We start from the raw sequence: 19,635 nt of genomic DNA, 5'->3' as shown, positions 1-19,635 counted from the left end.
TGGTTAAAACTAAATCGCAAGAGCCCTGGACCTGACTGTCACAGTAGTCAAGGAACATCTCAAGTGTTCAAATTGCGCTCTTCAATACTAGCGTGTAAGCACTCACTAATGAGCTGTCAGTCGCAAAGCTGCTTTATTTGCCTTTTGTTTGAATTATATTGAAGCGACACGGTTGATATATATACGATATTTGCCCTTACGGCTTAAAAACAGGTAATGACTCAACAAATTCCGAGCATTCCCCGCACGCACAATTGTCTCAGTCTCTCAGTCTGCACGATTTGCGGTTTAGTCAGTGTGCCGGGGCCAGTGGTTTGTAACACGGGCAAACCGAGTGAGGTTAGTTGCATCTCTGATCTTCCTAAATATATGTTCTAATTTAAGTCAAAGAGTTAGGATAGCCCTGCTTACTAGTAAGTATGGACTAAAAACGTTTGTAACTACTCGCAACATCAATTAGGAGGGTTAACGGGATGCCGAGAAGATGACAGCACCGGTATGCGTCTTAATAATCCAGAGAAAACATAAACTGGGAGCCTGCTTTTTTTTAACGGCTGCGGAGTGAAATGAAATTCTGCAGATAATTTTCTCAGTTGTGTGCACAATCAGGCATCTAGGAACGCATAAAACACCAGCTGAAACATTTTTCGTTGCGTAAGGCGGAACAGTTTTTCCTGGAGGGATGTTACTGATGCACAGAAAGTAATTATTCGAAAGAACTCGAGATATTTCTTGTCCGTAGAAAGCAAATGATAGTACAACGATCTCTCCAAAAACATAACGACCCAGCAGATATTTCAAAATGGCGGCTACTGATATTCTTTGCAACTTGCTTCGAGTGTTTTGACGTAAACATCATATCAAACAGTGTATTCCTGCCGGAGACACCTCGAGCCGCTTATATACGATTTCTTATTAAGGAGTCCATCCACGTATTTCCAAGACGTGCAATTCTCTAAAATTACACTTTGTTTAATTATAGCTGACTGGTTGGAAAGTGAAATCAAACCTATACTCTATTTTGCCAGTTGTTTTGATAAACGGATCAGTGACGACGAAGAAGTGTGCCTTTTGAAAACACGGTCAAAGACAGAGGATCAGAGAGTTAGTGAAGTATAGAGTCAAGTAACCCTCAAGTCCGGTGTACAACAAATGTAAGACTGGTGAACGTTCAAGTTATATTTTATATTGTGTTGCTGCCACAATTTAACGTTTTCAAGGGTAAACTGAAATATTTAATAGCAAAAGGGTTCTCGCCGAGTCAACAAAACATAACATTTATCATAACTGCTTCGGGTTTGGTCAAATATGTATTTCCCCTCCAGCAGTTTTCAGTTTGGACCTTAAATTCGTTGTAAACACTTCAGAAATGCTGCTTAAAGGTAGCTCTTTGCAACTGAACTGATTGGAACGTGCTTGGCAGTAAGGTTCAGCTCTACACGAAGACTCGAAGTTTTGTCTCCCACGACAAGCATGCGTCACTCTCAGTCAGATGTTATTCCGTTTTTCAGTGGCTGACAGCTTTGATCTGTGCCCTTTTAAATTAAACCAGCTTTTTAATATCTACTTCGTACTAAGCGCAGGATCAAGGGATCGCGTCGCCTTTAGCCGTTGACTGGGTACAGCGTACGGCGGGGACTTACTTGGTACTGAAATCAGACCGAATTATATGCGACGCGATCCCTTGATCCTGCGCTTAGTGCGAAGTAGATATTAAAAAGCTGGTTTAATCTAAAAGGATGGACATTCACCAGCTAGTTTTCAACTTTAGCCGTTGGCTGGGTAAAGCGTACGGCGGGGACTTACACGGTACTGAAATCAGATCGAATTATATGCGACTAGCTGGTGGCTGTCCATCAACGTCGAGGTTGCTGCTAAGTTACCGTAGCGTAAATCATGTAAACCCATGTAAGCTTCAGTGGCGGATCTAGAGGAGGGCCCCCCTTTATTTTTTCCAAAATTGCAGAAGGAAGAAAAGCCGGCAGGGCAAGCAAAACAACCCCCACCCCTCTCCTTTTAAGCTCAAGCTCGGTCTGGATCCGCCACGGAGCTTTAGTGAGGAGCTTTAGTACTGAGTTCTTTCATTCTGATCGAAATTAGTCAGAAACACCCATTGGTAATCAAGAATGAAAGACAGTTTCAGTATTAAATCATATTACTTTCATTTTTATGATCTGCAAAGTTTCAAACCCAGTTAAAAAGCATTTTATATCTCTACTGCTCATCAGTCTCTATATCCTGCTCAGTTGAAACAATCTTTATACTAATTAAATCAGAAAACATCAAAATTTCCTTAGTAAAGGACAGATCAGGCGTTTCTGTCTGTTAGTAGTGCTCGTTGAAATAGTATTTTCGACCAGTCTTCTAAATCACTGATCTGCTTGGACAATTGTAGCCCGTGAGATGGTTGCGCTCGTGTTACGGCCCTGTGTTGAAATAAGGTTGCCTTTATTGATTCGTCTTCGTTGACCGTTAATACTTTTTATGTTTATTGTGAACGGTGTGGGTATAATTGCTACTAATTCTGATACGAAAAGTGAATGCCATGGAGTGTCCGCCGGGACCGAAAACTGAAGGGGCTGCTGCTGTAAAGAGGTGGCCGTTGTAAGCGGGGTAGGGGGGGGGGGGGGGGAGGGAGCGTCAGTGGAGCTGAGGTTCGCCGGACTCTATTAAATAAATTATCGTGTTCTTCAAATTTACGATATAAGTTAAGGCGGGTAAGTCTGCAGTGGAGCCCAGTGGCCCATCAGAGGGACATTAGGAGTATATCTACACCCCCTTGAATAAGATGCTATAGTGCATTGCAAGATTATCTCTACATTGTTAATTCCATCCACTCTGATCAGATTTTATTGACGAAATCTAACCATATGGCCCCATTTTCTGAAAACTAATCGGAATATATAGACCCAACAACTTCTAAAACTAAATCAAGTAGCAAAACTCACAACAGGACGAAAAGATCAAAGACAGCCTTTAATGAGCCACGACCTGAAAAGATAATTGGTTAACAATTTCATTGTTTTCAGTGTCAACGGTATTCAGTGAATAAGTTGATTAAAAAAGATATTGATCAGCAAAGAACTCAACTAGTTCTTAGGGAAATAAGTTTCAAGTTGAAAAACGGTAGCCTGATTGCGCTTGCATATTAGTTTGAAAATCCTTCTTAATGAAACGGTAAGAAAACTTAAGTCTATACGTTTCCAGAATATATAAATCGGCGTTGTACTGGAAAAACTCGCAGCTGATAGCTGAGAATATGTACAAACAGAACAATTGCAACCTCCCAAATGAATCATCATATGACCTGAATTACATAACATAACATAACTGTTTTTCCACAATTCAAATTCAAATTCAAATGAAATGAAATGAAAGGTGAAAAGGAGACAACATGGACAACAACCCTTTCGAGTTTGTCTCCTAAAATAATCCTGAAAACGTTTGTGCCTCCGCAACGTCTTCAGATAAATTATTCCAATCATTAACTATATTTATTGGGTGGCAACACGTTTGCCGAATCTGTCTATAGGTACTGCTAATAACAAAACGCAAATTTTAAGACAATAGCCTATGAACCGAAGCCTCCATACGCAATTATTATTAAAAACGTCAAGATCTTTCAACTTCCCGAGTTTCAGTTATGGGAAGACCGACGCCTAGTTCTTAAAGTACGGAGCTCGAGATCTGTAGCCTATCCAATTTTTAGAACTGTGAGATTGTCAGTCTGTAACGATCAGTAACCATAAAACAACCTATATTGAGACGTGTTGCTCGCGAATTTGCTCGCGTAAATGTATGGAAATCTGGGAACGAGATTGCAAGAAACGCACCAAAGCTTCGATATTGATTTACTAACAGTGATAACAAAATTCAGTAAGGGTGTATAACCTTGCAGGTAACTTCGGAAAGAACTTTTTTGTTCTTGTCGAAACACCTTTGTCACGCCTTCGATGTCAAGCTGTCACCTCTAGAGGAAACCAGTAAAACTCCGAACACGTGAAAAACACCAAAACAATAGAGTGGAATGTGTGGAGAATTCACGCGTTACAAAATTGTCTGCGCTAGCTCATTATGTCCTTTTACACTTGTCGTCGTCGAAGCTTACAGACTGCGGTGACAGCGAGGTAGGAAAAGTGTTGAAAAAAAGGATCTTCCAACTAAAGAGTACGTTTTGAAAACACTTTCATGTAGGCGAACTTTGCAGCTAACACCGAAAGAGCGTAAGCTAGTAATATGACACGGTGAATAACAGTTCGTTTGAATGTAGTGGTTCCGCAAAAGCTGAAATCTGTCAGAGGACGTTTCGAATAACACTTGTAAGCGGTGAACTGGAGAAGATTCGCTCACTTGATTAACAACGTCACCAGGTTATGTTTCTTGAATGTTGTTTAGTGATCTATCTGTTATTCGTCGCTAAAAATTCTCAGGTCGAATACGAGCAGAGCTGCGCGCTGCAAGTTTGTGTGTTTTCAAGCTGACTCGCGGTGCGGGGGTATTTTCGCTATAGACAAACTTAAGCTTAAGCTTACGTTTTATAAGGTTTAACATCTATTAGTTCACAGTTTAGGTTTTCATGTTTGAAGTTTTTAAAAATTATGTTCTCTAAGTTGTAATCAATTAATGATGCATTTCTTTCGAGGTAAAGCACTCCATATTTTAAATCAGTTTTAAACTGAAATATCGAAAGTTGTAAGCTTATACTTTAATATGTGAGCTTAGGAAAGAGAATTCCTACTATAATACGAAGTTTTATTTTGAATCTTAAATGAATTTCTCACACAGTTAGCTTATAGCGTTGAAGCTAATAGCGCATGCATGAGTTTCATGTTGATAACGATTTTTGCTGATTCATTCTGCCAAATTAGAATACGGTCTGTTGGTGGTATTATTTTGTTTTGCCCTATCTTTGCATCTTTTTAAATTTCCCACATAACTCATGTGTTCAGGCAAGGGGGGCTTTGGGCATTTTCATTTTAAAAACAAGGCTTAAATCTGTTGGTCCATCAACTAAGTGTTTCTGAAATATTTTAAGCTTTTAATTTAACAGATCTTTTTCAATATATTTGTTTGTATTGAAAACAGTTTGCAGTGAAGGTGAACTAGCTGTCATTCAAATGTCTTTGTTTTCATATGACGAAGTATATGAGGTTGTCGTGATCGGTAAGCAAAAAATCATAATGTTATATCATTGCCACTGTAACGGTAATTATTTTTAGGTTTATTAACGTGAATAGATGCATACATGTACATGTATCATAGAAAACTCCAGTGTCAAGTGAGGTTACTAAAGGTGACAAGAATATTCTTGATGCTGCTCTAACTATTTGAATTACAAAACAAACAGTAATTTCCTTTTTAGACATGCAAATCTGCATTGTGTATTTAGATCAGAATATTTCAGAAACCCGCCTTAGCTCTACTCAAATTGTATGCAGGTTTTCAAGTTTTAACTGGGTGGAGGGGACAGAGGGTTTAAACCAAAAACCCTTTATTGTGGGGAATATTTTTTGGAACAATGCAATAAGCAGTTTATCATCATGGTGTCAGGTTATCAGAGGCTTCAAGTTGCTTTGCATTGTAGGAATCCAAACTAAATAAAGATCTCCCAACAATGGAAAAGTCACTATTCACTAGTTTTCAGTGAACATGCACCTTTCCACATTCCATTTGTTTAATAATTAATATGTTCCTATTGTTATTCAAGGAAATGGTCCCAATGCACTGAGTTTGTCTTACCTGTTATCTGGAAATGAGCCATACTACATTCCTCACCAGCACCCAAATACCATTCTTGACCAGAAACTGTACGAGGAGTGTGGAAAATCATTGCTGGACAGTGTAAGTGATATCCTTGTTACTAGATAATCATTGGATGATATTTCCAGAAAATATCCACCCCTTACCACAAGCAGCACGAACATTTTAACAACCCCCCCCCCCCCCCCACCATCTTGCCCCCAGATTTTATTGGTTTTCTTCTGTAAATGAACGTGAACATATACATAAACAATCGATGCTCGTCTTGTATCTTGCTTTCCATGGTCGTCAGCTGTGTCATGAGTTTGCTCGTGCATTCATACTCTCGTCTTTCCCCTCTAAAGAAAAACCCATGGCTTAGGAATTCTAATAAAGTGCCCTCCGTGCCTTTGGATTTCCAGTTCAAAGAACCCTCCCTTGTCCTCAGAATTCCATGGTATATGTCAAAATGGTATAGGTATGGATGTTTTCTGGAATCACCCATTTCACCATACAATATCCTACTGGTAATAGTACTATATGTACAAAAAGGACCATGAATTGAGTGGTCTGGGTTCCAGCAGGGGTTACTGTGTCAATTGTGTATGTCATAAAGCCTTTAGTCTTTTGTGTATGGACCTAACTCGACCTTGGACCAATATATTCCTAGCATGGCCCTTATGCTTGGTTATTTAGTCCAATATAATATAATACATGTATGTAAGAATGGTTACTTTTTATTTTCAGGATTTAGAGTACTTGAGTGAAGGCCTAGAAGGACGTTCCTTCAATCCTGTTGCACTGCTATTCGACCAGTTACTACGTCCCAATGCTGACCTCGGGAAAGACCAGGGCTCATGTCTCAAATGGCACCACAATGAAAACCGAGCAGTCAAACATCTGGTGCTGGGAAGTGGTCCTCCAGGCGGGTCTTGGCACCACATGCAGGGCTCACAACTGACGCTAAGTCTTAACAACTGGCTCGAGTTACCGGGGTGTGATTTTCAAGATTGGCTAAGAGCTCATAGGTCTTCCACTGTAAGGAAGCCATGCAGCCTTGTTACCAATGGGGTGAAAAGCAATGGGTACAGCTACGATCGGGCAACAACAAGTCATATTGCTGAGTATTACAAGGATTTTGTCAATAATACTAACATTGCATCAAACTTTTGGAATGACGCCAAGGTGTTGTCTGTCAAGCACTTACATCAAAGTGACTGTACCAACTGCCGCTGCAGAGAGTCGAACATTCCTCGAGACGGCTGCTGGGAGATCCGTGGTGTCAGGGGTGCATTACCTGAAATGCCTGAGATGTTTGTTGTACACGCGTACAATGTTGTTCTGGCAACAGGAAACAGTATTCCGAAGGTCTTGGGCATACCTGGTGAAAATCTTCCATTTGTTTACCATAAGATGGATGTTATTGACAGGTATTTAGGAGAACTTAGTGAGCCTGCCCTTTCAATGGATCCTTGTCTTGTAGTCGGCGCCGGATTGTCAGCGGCTGATTGTGTCTTAGCTCTTCGGAACAAGGGTGTTCCTGTCATCCATGCCATTCGCAGAAATGGAAATGATCCTAAAATAATTTACAATCAGCTGCCAGGAGTGGTGTATCCAGAGTATTATAAAGTGGGTCAGATGATCAAGGGCGATGTAACAACGGCATATGGGAAGGATGCCTTGTACACAGCTTATACCAAAACTGCTCTTGTAGAGATCCGTAAAGACAAGGAGTGCATTCTGAAGAAGGCAGATGGAACTCTATTCAAACAGAAGGTCTCAAATGTTTTTGTGTTAATTGGTGCAATGCCAGATCTTTCTTTCTTACATGGCATCAGTGGACTTGGAGCTAATTCCGCAAAGAAAATTGACAGCAAAGAGAATCCAATCAACATAAATCCTTTCAGTTACGAGGCTGTGAACGAACCTGGGCTGTTTGCAGTTGGGCCTCTAATTGGTGACAACTTTGTTCGCTTTGGAATTGGTGGTGCTTTGGGTATTGCTAATCATCTTATGAGGGAAGATGAATAGCCCAAAGAACTGTCAACTGTTTACTAGTAAATACTTGTTGTATAAAAAAATACATACTGAATTAGTGGTGGTGTATCTAGTATTAAGACTATTAATGTAATATAGTTTATGTAATGTGTTGTCTGGAGTGGCAGTTAGGTCTTAACTGAAAAGGGTTATATACTGTCTAATTATTTTTTTCACCATATAAACAATAAGTGTGTTCACTAACATATAAATCATACCTAGAATTCTTTTTTTAGTGTCTCCAAATCATACCATCCACTAATCCTCAATGTACTTCGGTCGTAAATTATACATTTGGAAGGGGCAGTCTGTCCTTAAAAATAGATATTCAAAATAGTCTAATTACTAGTTTGTTAGCCTTTATAATTATATACTCTGCATGAAATTGTAACTCTTATTTCATGATGGCTAACTTTAATATTGAATACCCCACTAGAGCTTTTCAGTCTTGAGGTTTTTTGTAGCAACAACACTTTTTGTGGAAAAAGAAAACAAGGAATATAACAGTTCTCCAACACTTGCCTTTCTAGACACTTCTTTGAGTTTATTTCAAGTTCATAGGTCATTAAGCTTTGAGTATCAAATTTCTCATCTTTTATTATTTTGATCATTTTGTGTAATTTTCAGTATCAAAATCTATTCATGGAAAATAAGTTTACTGTAAATAATTTTATCCCATTGCTAGCCAGGTAGCATAAAATTTAATGTTTTTCCACTCAAAAAAAAAAAAAACGAAAAGAAAATTCCCGGGGGGAGGGGGGGGGGGTCGAGGAGTAGTAGTACTAGTAGTAGTCTGTAGTACTCATCGCAGACAAAAGAGCTCAAAGATGTCAGTCATTATTTATAGCAGTCATGTATTGCTTGGCACAGTCACACTTGTCAATAAATTACTGGATTTGTCACTACTTATTGTTGTATTAAGATGATTTTCAATAGTTCTACCCCCGGGGTAGGGAGGGGAACTCCCATATAAAAAGGACTGAGTGCTCGTTGGAAATTTTGTAAAGAACCCCTAAGAGGTACCAAAATCCTGTTTTGTGAGCGTGGCTTGAATTTTTTTTCTCCTCCAAGAGGTAACAATTCCTACATAACACATTATCTCCTGTCATATTTTTTTGGCTCAATACCCTAAAAGGTACTGCGAAAGCTCCCGCTGTGAACCTTTTGAGACTTAACACCCTAAGATGTACCAAAACTGCTTTTTTAACCCCAAAAGGTATGATGAGCACCCCTGTCTTTTTCATGTGGGAGTCCCCCCCTCCCCAAGGGTTCAACCTCCCTTTTGCACTCTTAACTGCATTCTGATCTCCCTCTGCTTAGGATGGAGGGACCCCCTATGCACTGACTAATAGGCATGCTTAACATACCATTTAAGGGTGAAACTTGGCATGTTTATGTATCAGCATTGTTCAGCACAGTTGTAGTTGTTACTGTGCTGTTCAGCCCAGCTGTAGCACAGTTAGATGTATAGCTGTTAAGGCACATGGAAGGCACTGCACCCAACCTTGTTCCCAGGGTCTCTCAGGATGAGAGACCCTGGGACCCTGGGAATGAGGTTGAGTTACAATGTACATCAATTTTACTTGGCATAACTTGATACCCTGGTGGTGTCACTGGGTGGAGTATACATACTGGCTACTTGTCCTTTCCAGAATATCGAGAAAGGTGTATCCTAGGGTTGATTTAGACAGTGGAACTTCCCTGCATTTGACAAGGTTAAAATACAAATAGTTCCATTTAAATCAAACCTACAACTTCTCAAGCAAGTTGTAGGCCTAGGTTGATTACTCCAAACAATTTGTTATAAATTTTTTGTATTCGGCAAAGTCTGTAAATTCAGCCCTACGATTAAATTAATACTGTTCATATGGAAAGAGTTTTTAATGCATTGGTACCTCCAAGGGCCAATAAAATTTAGACACAGGCTGCTCATTCTAGCTAAAACCGTTGTAACTGTTCATTATGTTTTACCCGATCTTGTTCCCAGAGCCTTTGTTCCCCTTACCATTTTGAAATAACTGAATTCTGGTGATTCTGCCTATCCGGTTTCACTGCGCAGTCTGCATCTATGGCGCATGCCTGAAATGGTTGCTCCCAGAGCTCTCGTTTTCCGACCGCTGGTCAAGGGGAACAAAGACTCTGGGAATGAGATTGTGTTTTACCATGAGTTGCACACGTGTGTACATGTGCAGTAAAGAAGTACAGGTGGTTAGAAACCCAAGCCATTTCACAATTGTGTTGCACAAGTTAAAGGAAAAAGTCATCTGTCTAAATCAAGCTGAGCCTTACTCACAAAGCCACTCAAATATTCAGGACCCTGACATGGTTGCCTTTCCAATTCCCTGGTGAGCAAATCCCTCTCTCCTTTGTGTTAGAAAAAAAAAGTTTTCTACTGAACCACAAAATAGTTTTCAAAATGAAAAAAATGCTTGGATGAGCAAAATCTTGCCTCATGATTCAAAGAGCTAATTAAGATACAAAATTTACAAACAAATTTGGTATCACGAGATTTATTGAGTATCGAGAAAAATACCTCGCAGTACACACTACTCAGTTATGTTGGGCATAAGGAGCTCTGACATCAATTGAAGGATGAATAAAAGTTGATCGTACCTTAATAATAACTTACAGCGTTATGTTGCCATGGCGGCATTTTGGATTATAAGTAGATGCAAGTGGTCTGGCTAATGTGAGGTCTGTTTGGAACTCCAGGAAAATTGCTTTCTTACAGTTCCAGTCCTCTTGCCAGCCAAGCCATCTTAACATTTCAGAATGACTGCCACACAAGCTCTTCCCAAACAGTGTTGTTTTATTTTCATAGCCTGGTTACCTAGTATAGAACTTGACTGGCAAATACTGTAAAATTTGGATGGTTATAAGTCTTGGGCTTATTTCTTTTCTAGGAGAAAAGCTCAAGGGTTTATTTTATTTTGGGGTTTTACAGCCCATATCAAAGGACTTTTTGTCTCTGAGGATTTAGTGACTTTTTTTGGCAAGGGAGAGGTTTTCCAGAGTAGAGCAATGCACTAAGTTGACTAAACTGGATCACAGTAGGAACCTGGAAAAAGCCTACCAACCAGTTTTGTCAGTGCTTACTCAAGCAAGCAAAAAAAGAAAAACAATCTGAAATCCAGAAATGGAGAAAGTAAGCAAGGTCTTACTTTGTAACTTACAGATTGCACTACAATTTATTTACTTCACTTCAGGTACGATTCCTATCTAAAGAATGAGCCCAAAATGTTATTTGACAATAAATGTCGTAAGGAGATCTTGATAATAATTACATATACCTGTAGAAACCAACTTGTTACAAAGTTTACTAACACAGCTTTGTTAAAACAAATGGACACAACAACGAATATAATATTGAATTTTTTTTCACACAGTTCTACAATCACATACTTCTATTTTTCAGCAACTCTGAGTACACAAGCACTTGATACAAGTGTATACTTATGAGTGAAACCACTAAAGAAAAGAAAAATTTGCACTTTGTATGTACATGAACACCTTACATCTGCACACAAAATTTACAAAGTCATTTCTAATGTTTTCAATAGTTCCAGTTTTAAATTTTAAAAAGTAATCTTTCACCATCAATCTTGATTCTCTTCACAATTTGCCATCCATCTTCGTTCAAGCTAACGTGATTCTTAGTTAGTTCAAAGAATCACAGACCACCATGTCCTGCGGTACTATGATTTGTCGACATTCAAGTAAATCTAACAGCTGCAGTCATGTCAAAGATGTAATTCACTGCTGCTTGCTTTTCAGTTGTGCTCTCTTCTGTGTGATGGCCTGGAAGCCTGATTTGATACTCGCTACCGATCGTCGTGATCCACATGTTTCACACTGAATGAAAAATAACCTTGTCTCTTTCTGAAGAATGGTATCTGGAGATCGACATGTGTGACATGTTACATACTCCTCTGTTGGACAAATAAAGAAAGCAGCATTAGGTTGATACAAAATCAATCACTAAATCTACCCAACCGGTCTAACTGCCACCCCAAAGCAGACAGGAGAATTAAATGTAAAAAAATCTTTTTGATAAATTCTGAACACAACTACTTCATAAGGCAATTATTGTATGGGTGTGAAAGCCCTTACGGGTACTGGTGGGTGGCTTCATATAATATAGCTTGATCCTTCCTAGATGTTCATTTGGCTTCTCATGTACATAAAAAAATCCCATCCCAAATAGGAGATGGATTGTACTCCACAAGCTAAAAGAGCATCTAGTAATGGAATGTGGAGCCTGAGTTAGGTCAACTAATGGTGGACTAATGGCACAATTCACATTTACTGTGTGTGAGTTTTCTTTTTTTTTCTGGGTGCAACACCAGAAGATACTGGCTAAGCTATCAGAAGAATATCAACTTTCAGATAACAGCTGACTTAAAAACAGCAGTTCATAATAGTGTAATCATTTGAGTAAGGGTCTGGCTTTAAGCCAGGATTTGAAAAGTGGGCATCCAAAATGTGCTATAATAATTTTATAGGGCCTGCTCAAATGAACAATTTATAGGGCCACAAAGGAAAAAAAATAAAATTATTTTATTTAATATGTGGCCATCCACAGGATGCCTGGATGCCCATCTGTTAAAAGCCTGGTGAGGGTACATGTAGTTCTGAAAAGAACTGTTGTTGGTGTCTTCATGCCACTTGACTGCCACCAACAACAGTTCTTTTGAGAACAAGCCTCGCCATTTTCCTGGGTTCAAACTAAAAACAACGCAAACATTACTTACTGATGTATCTTCTAAGCACATTTTCAATCTGTTTTTGTTGAAAACGACCTTTGATGATAAGTTGATTGTTTCCGTCAATTGAACCACTGCAAAAGTAAAATACAGACAACAACAGTCAAGCACAAGCTAAGAAAGTCTCAAAAACTGAATAATTATTGTAAACTGGAATTCCACACTGAATGAAGATACTTCCTAACTGAGAGCACTGGGCTACTATTTTCAGAAGCCTACAACTGAACAACTGTGTATTATGGATGGCAAGTGCAGTAAAGATGACTAAAATTAAAAAATCATCAAAAGACAACAATGGGGGAGGCAATCTCAAAACAAATCATTATGACCACCTTCTTCTGTTATCTGGTCAGTTTGGCTAAACCTTGATGACAAGCAGTCAAATTGCTATCACATATATATACAAGTACATGTACAATGTATGTATTGACTTACTACTCAACATTTTGCAGTTACATGTAATAACACATACCTTGTTCCCAACTCTGCCATAAGAAATGCTAAAAGATGTTTCGGTTGTCTGTGTAAGCTGCAAAAATAACGCAAAGTGGCACAAAGTGGCGTTGTTAACAAAAATTAATAAAATTTGAATGGGTAACCCTACACACTTTCCTTGTAAATTTATTATCTAATTATGTTGCACTGAACAGAGCTGTCATTGACATACATTTTACAGATGTCCGTGAAGTTGGCAAATGATGTCTTTTTTGTTCCTATCCTGACAACTTGAGGAGGTTTCATGACAAACTTCTTTTTCTCTCCAGTAACCATTTCAGGGTTCTTGGCTCGCATTATATCAAACACTCTTGTTAACAACTGCATATATTACAAAAAAAAAAAAAATGAGTCAACACCCAAAGTACACAGTCATATAATAAAACCATTTCACATCTACCTCTAACGTACATGAAATGTTTTATATTTCCGGGTTACGATATGATTAGTTTCTAGTGAGAGATTCTACATCTGTTATTTCCTAAACAACAGAATTCTAAGAAACAGAACTACAAGTTATCATTAAACTTTTAACAAAAAACTAAAACAAACAATGCATTTTAGAGCAGTTACAAGTGAACAAATTTAACAATTAAAATATAAAGAAAATTAAGTGAAAAACAAAAGAAACATTATTAGCACAACACTGATTTACTCATTCATTAAGCGCACCAATTTTTAGCGACAGTGTAAATCTTGATCATAAACAGATCATAAAAGAGAACTATCCTCCAATTTCCATTACTCTCAACATGGTTACAGTTTAAATTTGCTGTTCAGATGTAGTGCTTTGTCCTGCAATAACGCAAAAATGCTACAAAGGAAATTTTAACACAAATACACACCTCTTCATATGTATAATCTCTGTCACCCCATGCTGGGCCATTTTCATCATTATCATCTAACATATCTCCTAAACAAAGTTAGAAAATTGATATACAGTCAAGGTTTCCACAAAGGTTAGAAGTATGCAGCTTTACATTCGGAGCAGACAGATTGTCACTAACCAGCAGCTACCAGCAAAATTCGCTGGCTGAGAAAGAGGTGACTGCTGGCTGGATTTTGGCAGGCAGTCACTTGGTAAAGGATAATGAACGGCTTTTAGGTTACGCACGTACAATCATTCCATACTTAAACCATATCGAACTGTCAAAATGAAAAGTTTGGAATAAATTCCTGACTACCTTGAGTATCGGTGCCACTATAACGAGTGAAGTAATTGAAATAAAATCTTGTTTTGAGCACTAGTTTATCATGTTCTCTTTCTGTGTACTGCATCCACCAGCTTGTAAACTCGAAGCTTGGTACATGTAGCCCCACATTCAAGGTGTTGCAAGAGATTGGGGATGAAAATTTTGTTCCAGGTCTCTCACGAAAAATGGTGACTGGCCCAATGGAAATCTTAGCCACATCATTATGGATTGAAAAGCTCAAACCTCATTATGTGTTGTAAACTGAATCAATGAACCATAGAAATAAAATCATTCAAAATCAGTCTGTTTGTTTTTATACCATCCTTAGTTTGGAATGTACAGTTGCCTAATGTTTACTGTGCTAGACTCCAGGTTGAGGAGCTTATAAGTTTGAACCCTGGGTAGATAATTGTGTCATGTTCTCTCACACCAGAAGTAAAAATGGGTACCAACTGATTAACTGCTAGGGAGAAACCCTAGGTAGGACTAGCATCCCATCCAGGGAGGAGAACAAAAATTCCTCGTCACCTCCTGCGACAGAAACTACAGCTGAAAACCAGTCAACCTCGTTCCCAGGGTCTCTGGAGCGAGCGTCGAGAGACCCTGGTTGGGTCTGGTCATGTGCCACTTTGACAATTGAGAACATCAGGGAAGGGTCCTCTGTGATCAGCAATTTGTCGTATTGAGCTTTATTGAATTCAAAGTATCGCGCTGCAACTGCCATTATCCGTGGCATTTATCAATAGTTAGCTTTCAGGCTGAAATTTCGAGTAATATCTATTCCAACATTTACCTAAAGGTTAAGCAAGTCTATCTCGAGGCAATTTAGTGGTCGTGATTTTCAGTGTTGCCATCTTACCCACTGGATTTATGGAAAGTCACTCATGTTTCAACTGTGGGCATCGAGCAGTTCAATTACATCCCATAGTAATTGTTGTTTCTCCTTTGAATGCATGCGATCAAATTGATGCAAAAAACATAAGAATGTCTCTAGGAAAACGTATAGCTTTCTCAAAGTAAAGCTACAGCAGTCTCGGAAGAAAAGCTGGACAAAGATAAATATGATATTCGTGCAACACACTTTGCAAACAGTTCTAATCAAATAGGCAGGCCCGAAGTCACCTGCAGCACCACAATATCAAATGCAAGTAAGCAATATGTTCACAGACTATTCTAATCTTTGTCTCTGGAGAGCCAATACTTAGAGCCTTACAACATATGCTGCAATAGAAACAAACCTAAACAAAGTATAAGCACGGCATGGCAAATTACAGAGGTGTCAAACTCTGAGAAGCGACGTGCACTTAACAGCAGAAACCATGCAGACCTACGACCTCTAAAAATGCTGTAACACAATCAAACGACTCCGTTCTACTAATCATTTCCATTTCTTCTCATAACATGGCATAAAATGTGCCCCTCAGAAACACATGTGAAGCAAAGAGAGGTTGAGAGATCAAAAATTAAATGAGGATGTGCACAATTGTCACGAACCATTGGAGTCACATACACTAATTTATTAATGACACAATTAAAATTATTTTTTCTTTTTCTCGTCTCCTTTTGGTTGAAGATAAATCCAGTTTATCAGCAACGACGGCGAAATGCAGACACGACGAGTTTGTTGTATTATCCTTCACGCTCTGCAAAGTTTGGGGCGCCGGCCGCACGGTGAAACTTCAATAAATCTTTTCACCCTTTCGCTCCTTTCAAAGTGATCAATTAACAGGTCCTGAATTCTCTAAAATTATTTAATTGCCGTTCACAAGACCTACACTTCATTCTGAGGTAAAGATGAGTCAAAGATCTTCGATACACAGCCTCGGCTGCAGTGTGCAATTCTCCATTCGCCTTCTTGAGGAGATTTTTACAATATGTAACGTCCTTCACTGAACCATACAACCCTCAGCGACTTGGATTTCCGCTATCAGATGATTGACAAGTTTTCCTCAGCATTTGCAGAATATAACTGTCGGACATTGCCGCAGAACATCATATCGTTCTTGGTTTACTTTGGTGACAACACATCCCGCACTCCCGTAGGCTAAGTATATAGACAAAATTCCTACTAGGCTGCCCATCCCTTCAATCATTTAACTGTCATCTCCCAGACACGTCTCTCTTCGCTCGCTCCAGGGGGCAGTAAGATGAGAGACCCTGGGAACGAGGTTGAAAACCAGTACGATGGGTCACTAGGCTTAACTCAGTACATGTATGTTACACTCTGTACCTGTTAACAAAGCCTAAGGAAACACAATAACAAATATTTCTAATATACACTATTCTGTCCATACCATCATCCATATCAGAATCTGCACCATTTTCCAAAACCTTAGTGTCTCCACTGTCAGCCAGATCTGGCTCGTCAACCAGAACCTGTTAAAAGATTTAACCCAAGTTAAAACTAACAATGTTTACGAAACTGCTGATTAGAACAACAAGAAAAGAGTAAACTGATGGAAACAAATGCACTGCACCACTAGAAACACACCTTCTTCTTTTTCTTCTTCTTTTTTGTGGAAAAACTAAAGTCTAAGTCATCCACAGCTTCAGCTGTAGACTCCTTTTCACCCTCTTGTCCTCCGCTTTCTTCAGTTTTGTTGTCAGTGGAAGCATCCTGAGAGGGGCAACAAAGTTGAAAAAGCAGAAAATTTACCACATACAAAAAGACTATCGTCTACTTTCCCCTCTATAGGAAGGCATTAATATTATTACTACAGCCAGTCCTTCTCCTTCTGTTAAATTTTGAATTCAACCATTATTAGAAGACAGAAATACTTCATACTTCAATCATATTTGGTATGATCAGGGCAATGACTGGAACAGCATACTTGCTTCACTGCAATCTTTGTAACATTACAGTATTGTACATTTGTACTTTCTTAGCTGCGAAAAGCATCTACATGTAAAAGGCCATTCTGAATGCCTCTTGCCACTGTGTCAAATGAATCTTTGCACAAAACCATTCACATCAAATTACATCTCACCTGTCTGTTCATTTTCATACAAATCAAGGTCACTTTCAGACGAACAATTTTCCACAAGGGCACATTTAGAAACAGAGGTACAGTATAAAGGGCTACTTAGAATTGGCCTATTGCAACATTTTTACATCAGCCTTGCTCATGAAAGTTTATAAACGCACAAGATCATTGCAAGGCAATTACATCATCTCTACATTCAAGTGAAATCAAAATGCCTATACTGTTTTGTACATGTTATATATATCCTATGATAATAATTATTATTACATCAGCTTTTGGAAAGCAAATCAATACTATTAATAATCACTTACTGGGAGTGCATCTTCAAGACTCTCCATATCGTACGGTTTCTTTTTCTTCTTTTTCTTTTTCTTCATTCCAGAAAAGTCATCAAGGTCCAAGATGTCTGTTGTAACAACCAAATTTTACACTTATAGTTTATAATATGTTTACAGAGCATGGCGGATTATATTAACAAGATCTTGCAACTAAATTCACAAAAATTTACTGCCCACAAAAGAACTCAGTTCACAATGGGGTTCAGTTTGCCAGGAGGTACCAGACAATGGTATCTAAGCTAACTCTCCCGCATTATCCAGGAGTCTCCTGGATACAGACCTAATCTCCCGGTCTCCCATACAGGTCACCAAATCTCCCGGATTTGAAGGAACGCCCTTATTTTGTCTGATTTTTTGGAATATTTGACCCATTTTGTGGCTGAGTCAGAGGAGCTCTACTTTTAACAACGTTCTTTTAGGGTAGAGAAGGTAAAATTGGCAATCTCCTGGATTTCATTTTTGTTTAGGTTGGCATCCCGCCGTGGAAGGGGGATTATTAAGATGGAGCCTCTCTCCCACTACACCCCAATGACACTTAACGCCCAAGCATTTCATGTTCTCTTTGCTCAGTTTTGGAAGAAAAATTAAAAATTCCTCAATCATACATGGCTGTATACAATACATTTAGCAATGTTTAAAGCGAAAATTTGCATTCAGCCATGTTTCACCAGATAGCTTGACACATGTTTTAGTCTTGTTGCGTGAGAATTACTACAAGTACCTATCTGCTTCCCGTTTACATACAGTAACTAAACGCAGAAGCATTGTAAGCTTAAAAAGTAAGCCCTATGCAAGCATTTAATATAAGCTTACGCATGTCCGCTACATGCCTATGTGTCGAAAACTCTCCTATGACTACGTGAAATTATACCGGTCTCGTCTCCAATTTTGGGGCAACAAAGAGTGAGTGAATGTGACAAACGTTTTGTCAGCGATCATCTTGATTAAAAGTCAACTAGCTCAGCACTTCACACAACGCAATAATATTCCGAGTTCGTCGTCATCTTGATTACCTGTATCTTCTTTGTCTTCTTTTTCTTCTGTCGCTACATTGTCCTGATTCTCGTTTTCGGGAGGATTGTCGTTTTTCTCATCCACATTAGATGGAGCATTTGGCTCTTCAAGGGCATCAAGATCTAGGGGAACCTTCTTCTTTTTCTTCTTCTTTTTCATGGTAGGATCGAACATCTACGATTTTCAAGGTGAAATTACAAGACATCAAAAGGACCATAAGATCTACCTTTTCAATAGTAATTTAAAATATAACCAGAGTATACTTACCGCTTCATCCTCTGCCATTTTTATGCCTAATAATAACGAAATAAACGCCTTTATATCAAAGTATTACCAAGAATTTCTCTGAATTACAAGAATAATTTTCCACATGCAGTTGCGTCAGCCTGTCTGCGCATGAGCAAACGCTAGACTCGTTTCCAGTCCGCTGAATGACAGGCGAGTTTCACATGCACAGCCTTTGGCGCAAGATAAGCAGATATAAAAAAATATCAAAATGCCTTCACGTTTAATTCCTCGAATTCTCATTTTTGTAAACAAAGAGAGAGCAACTCGAGCCTCGTGTTTCATCATTCATGTAATAGTAGTAATAATAGGTTGTGACAAAGAAAATGAATAATAATAATAATAATAATAATAATAATAATAATAATAATAATAAATCAAACCTTAAAAGAGTCCCCTAGAAGAAAACATAATTAACTAGTAGGTAATGTCAGGAAAATAAGACGAAGTTAATCCCAAATGGACTCGAACAAATGTAGTATTTTCGGAGCTGATAAATAGTTTGGAGGACAGGCAACTTCCTGTTCAGAAGTTCTTTGCTGAAAGTATTAGGAAACTACCGTTTTTCTTCAGTGTAAAATGATAGTCCAGTGACAGAAATAGTGACTGTTTCGATGAAAACATTTTTTTTTAAGTTAATGTTTTTTCAAGGTTTTTAAAAACTTTGTTAGCATGCGCTTGGCTAGAAAGTTTGTTATTTGCGTCAGCTGCGCGTTCGAAGTTAGTTTCATTGATGCCGGCTTCGTTTTGATATCGCGAGTGTGTCGTACGAAGAGGAGAACGGCGG

The 19,635-nt window shown here is 38.7% G+C and overlaps 2 protein-coding genes across 5 annotated transcripts; one reads left to right on the top strand and one right to left on the bottom strand.

The window, feature by feature from the left end:
• Positions 1-152: 152 nt before the first annotated feature.
• LOC145464743 (oxidative stress-induced growth inhibitor 1-like) lies at positions 153-7,808 on the top strand. 4 transcript variants are annotated; one of them, XM_081448529.1, is made up of 5 exons: positions 153-339; positions 1,029-1,154; positions 5,086-5,163; positions 5,708-5,841; positions 6,487-7,808. In XM_081448529.1, exons 3-5 carry the CDS (start codon positions 5,118-5,120, stop codon positions 7,768-7,770), a joined length of 1,464 nt encoding a protein of 487 aa, XP_081304655.1. In that variant the 5' UTR covers positions 153-339; positions 1,029-1,154; positions 5,086-5,117; the 3' UTR covers positions 7,771-7,808. The 4 variants fall into 4 exon arrangements, with proteins under 4 accessions (XP_081304655.1, XP_081304653.1, XP_081304656.1 ...); XM_081448527.1 differs by having other exon boundaries at positions 983-1,154; XM_081448530.1 differs by lacking the exon at positions 1,029-1,154.
• Positions 7,809-10,270: 2,462 nt separating this feature from the next.
• On the bottom strand, positions 10,271-18,992 carry LOC145464744 (eukaryotic translation initiation factor 2 subunit 2-like). The gene is made up of 10 exons (XM_081448531.1): positions 18,831-18,992; positions 18,563-18,737; positions 17,523-17,617; positions 16,719-16,844; positions 16,522-16,603; positions 13,880-13,947; positions 13,207-13,355; positions 13,012-13,068; positions 12,528-12,613; positions 10,271-11,705 (listed from the first exon to the last, which is right to left on the bottom strand). Exons 1-10 carry the CDS (start codon positions 18,846-18,848, stop codon positions 11,530-11,532), a joined length of 1,032 nt encoding a protein of 343 aa, XP_081304657.1. The 5' UTR covers positions 18,849-18,992; the 3' UTR covers positions 10,271-11,529.
• Positions 18,993-19,635: the final 643 nt, after the last annotated feature.

The sequence above is a fragment of the Orbicella franksi genome, chromosome 13 (assembly GCF_964199315.1).
Source record: "Orbicella franksi chromosome 13, jaOrbFran1.1, whole genome shotgun sequence".
NCBI classification, from domain to species: domain Eukaryota; kingdom Metazoa; phylum Cnidaria; class Anthozoa; order Scleractinia; family Merulinidae; genus Orbicella; species Orbicella franksi.
The sequence above is the reverse complement of the archived record's forward strand: the minus strand, read 5'-3'. Positions and strand labels throughout refer to the sequence as shown.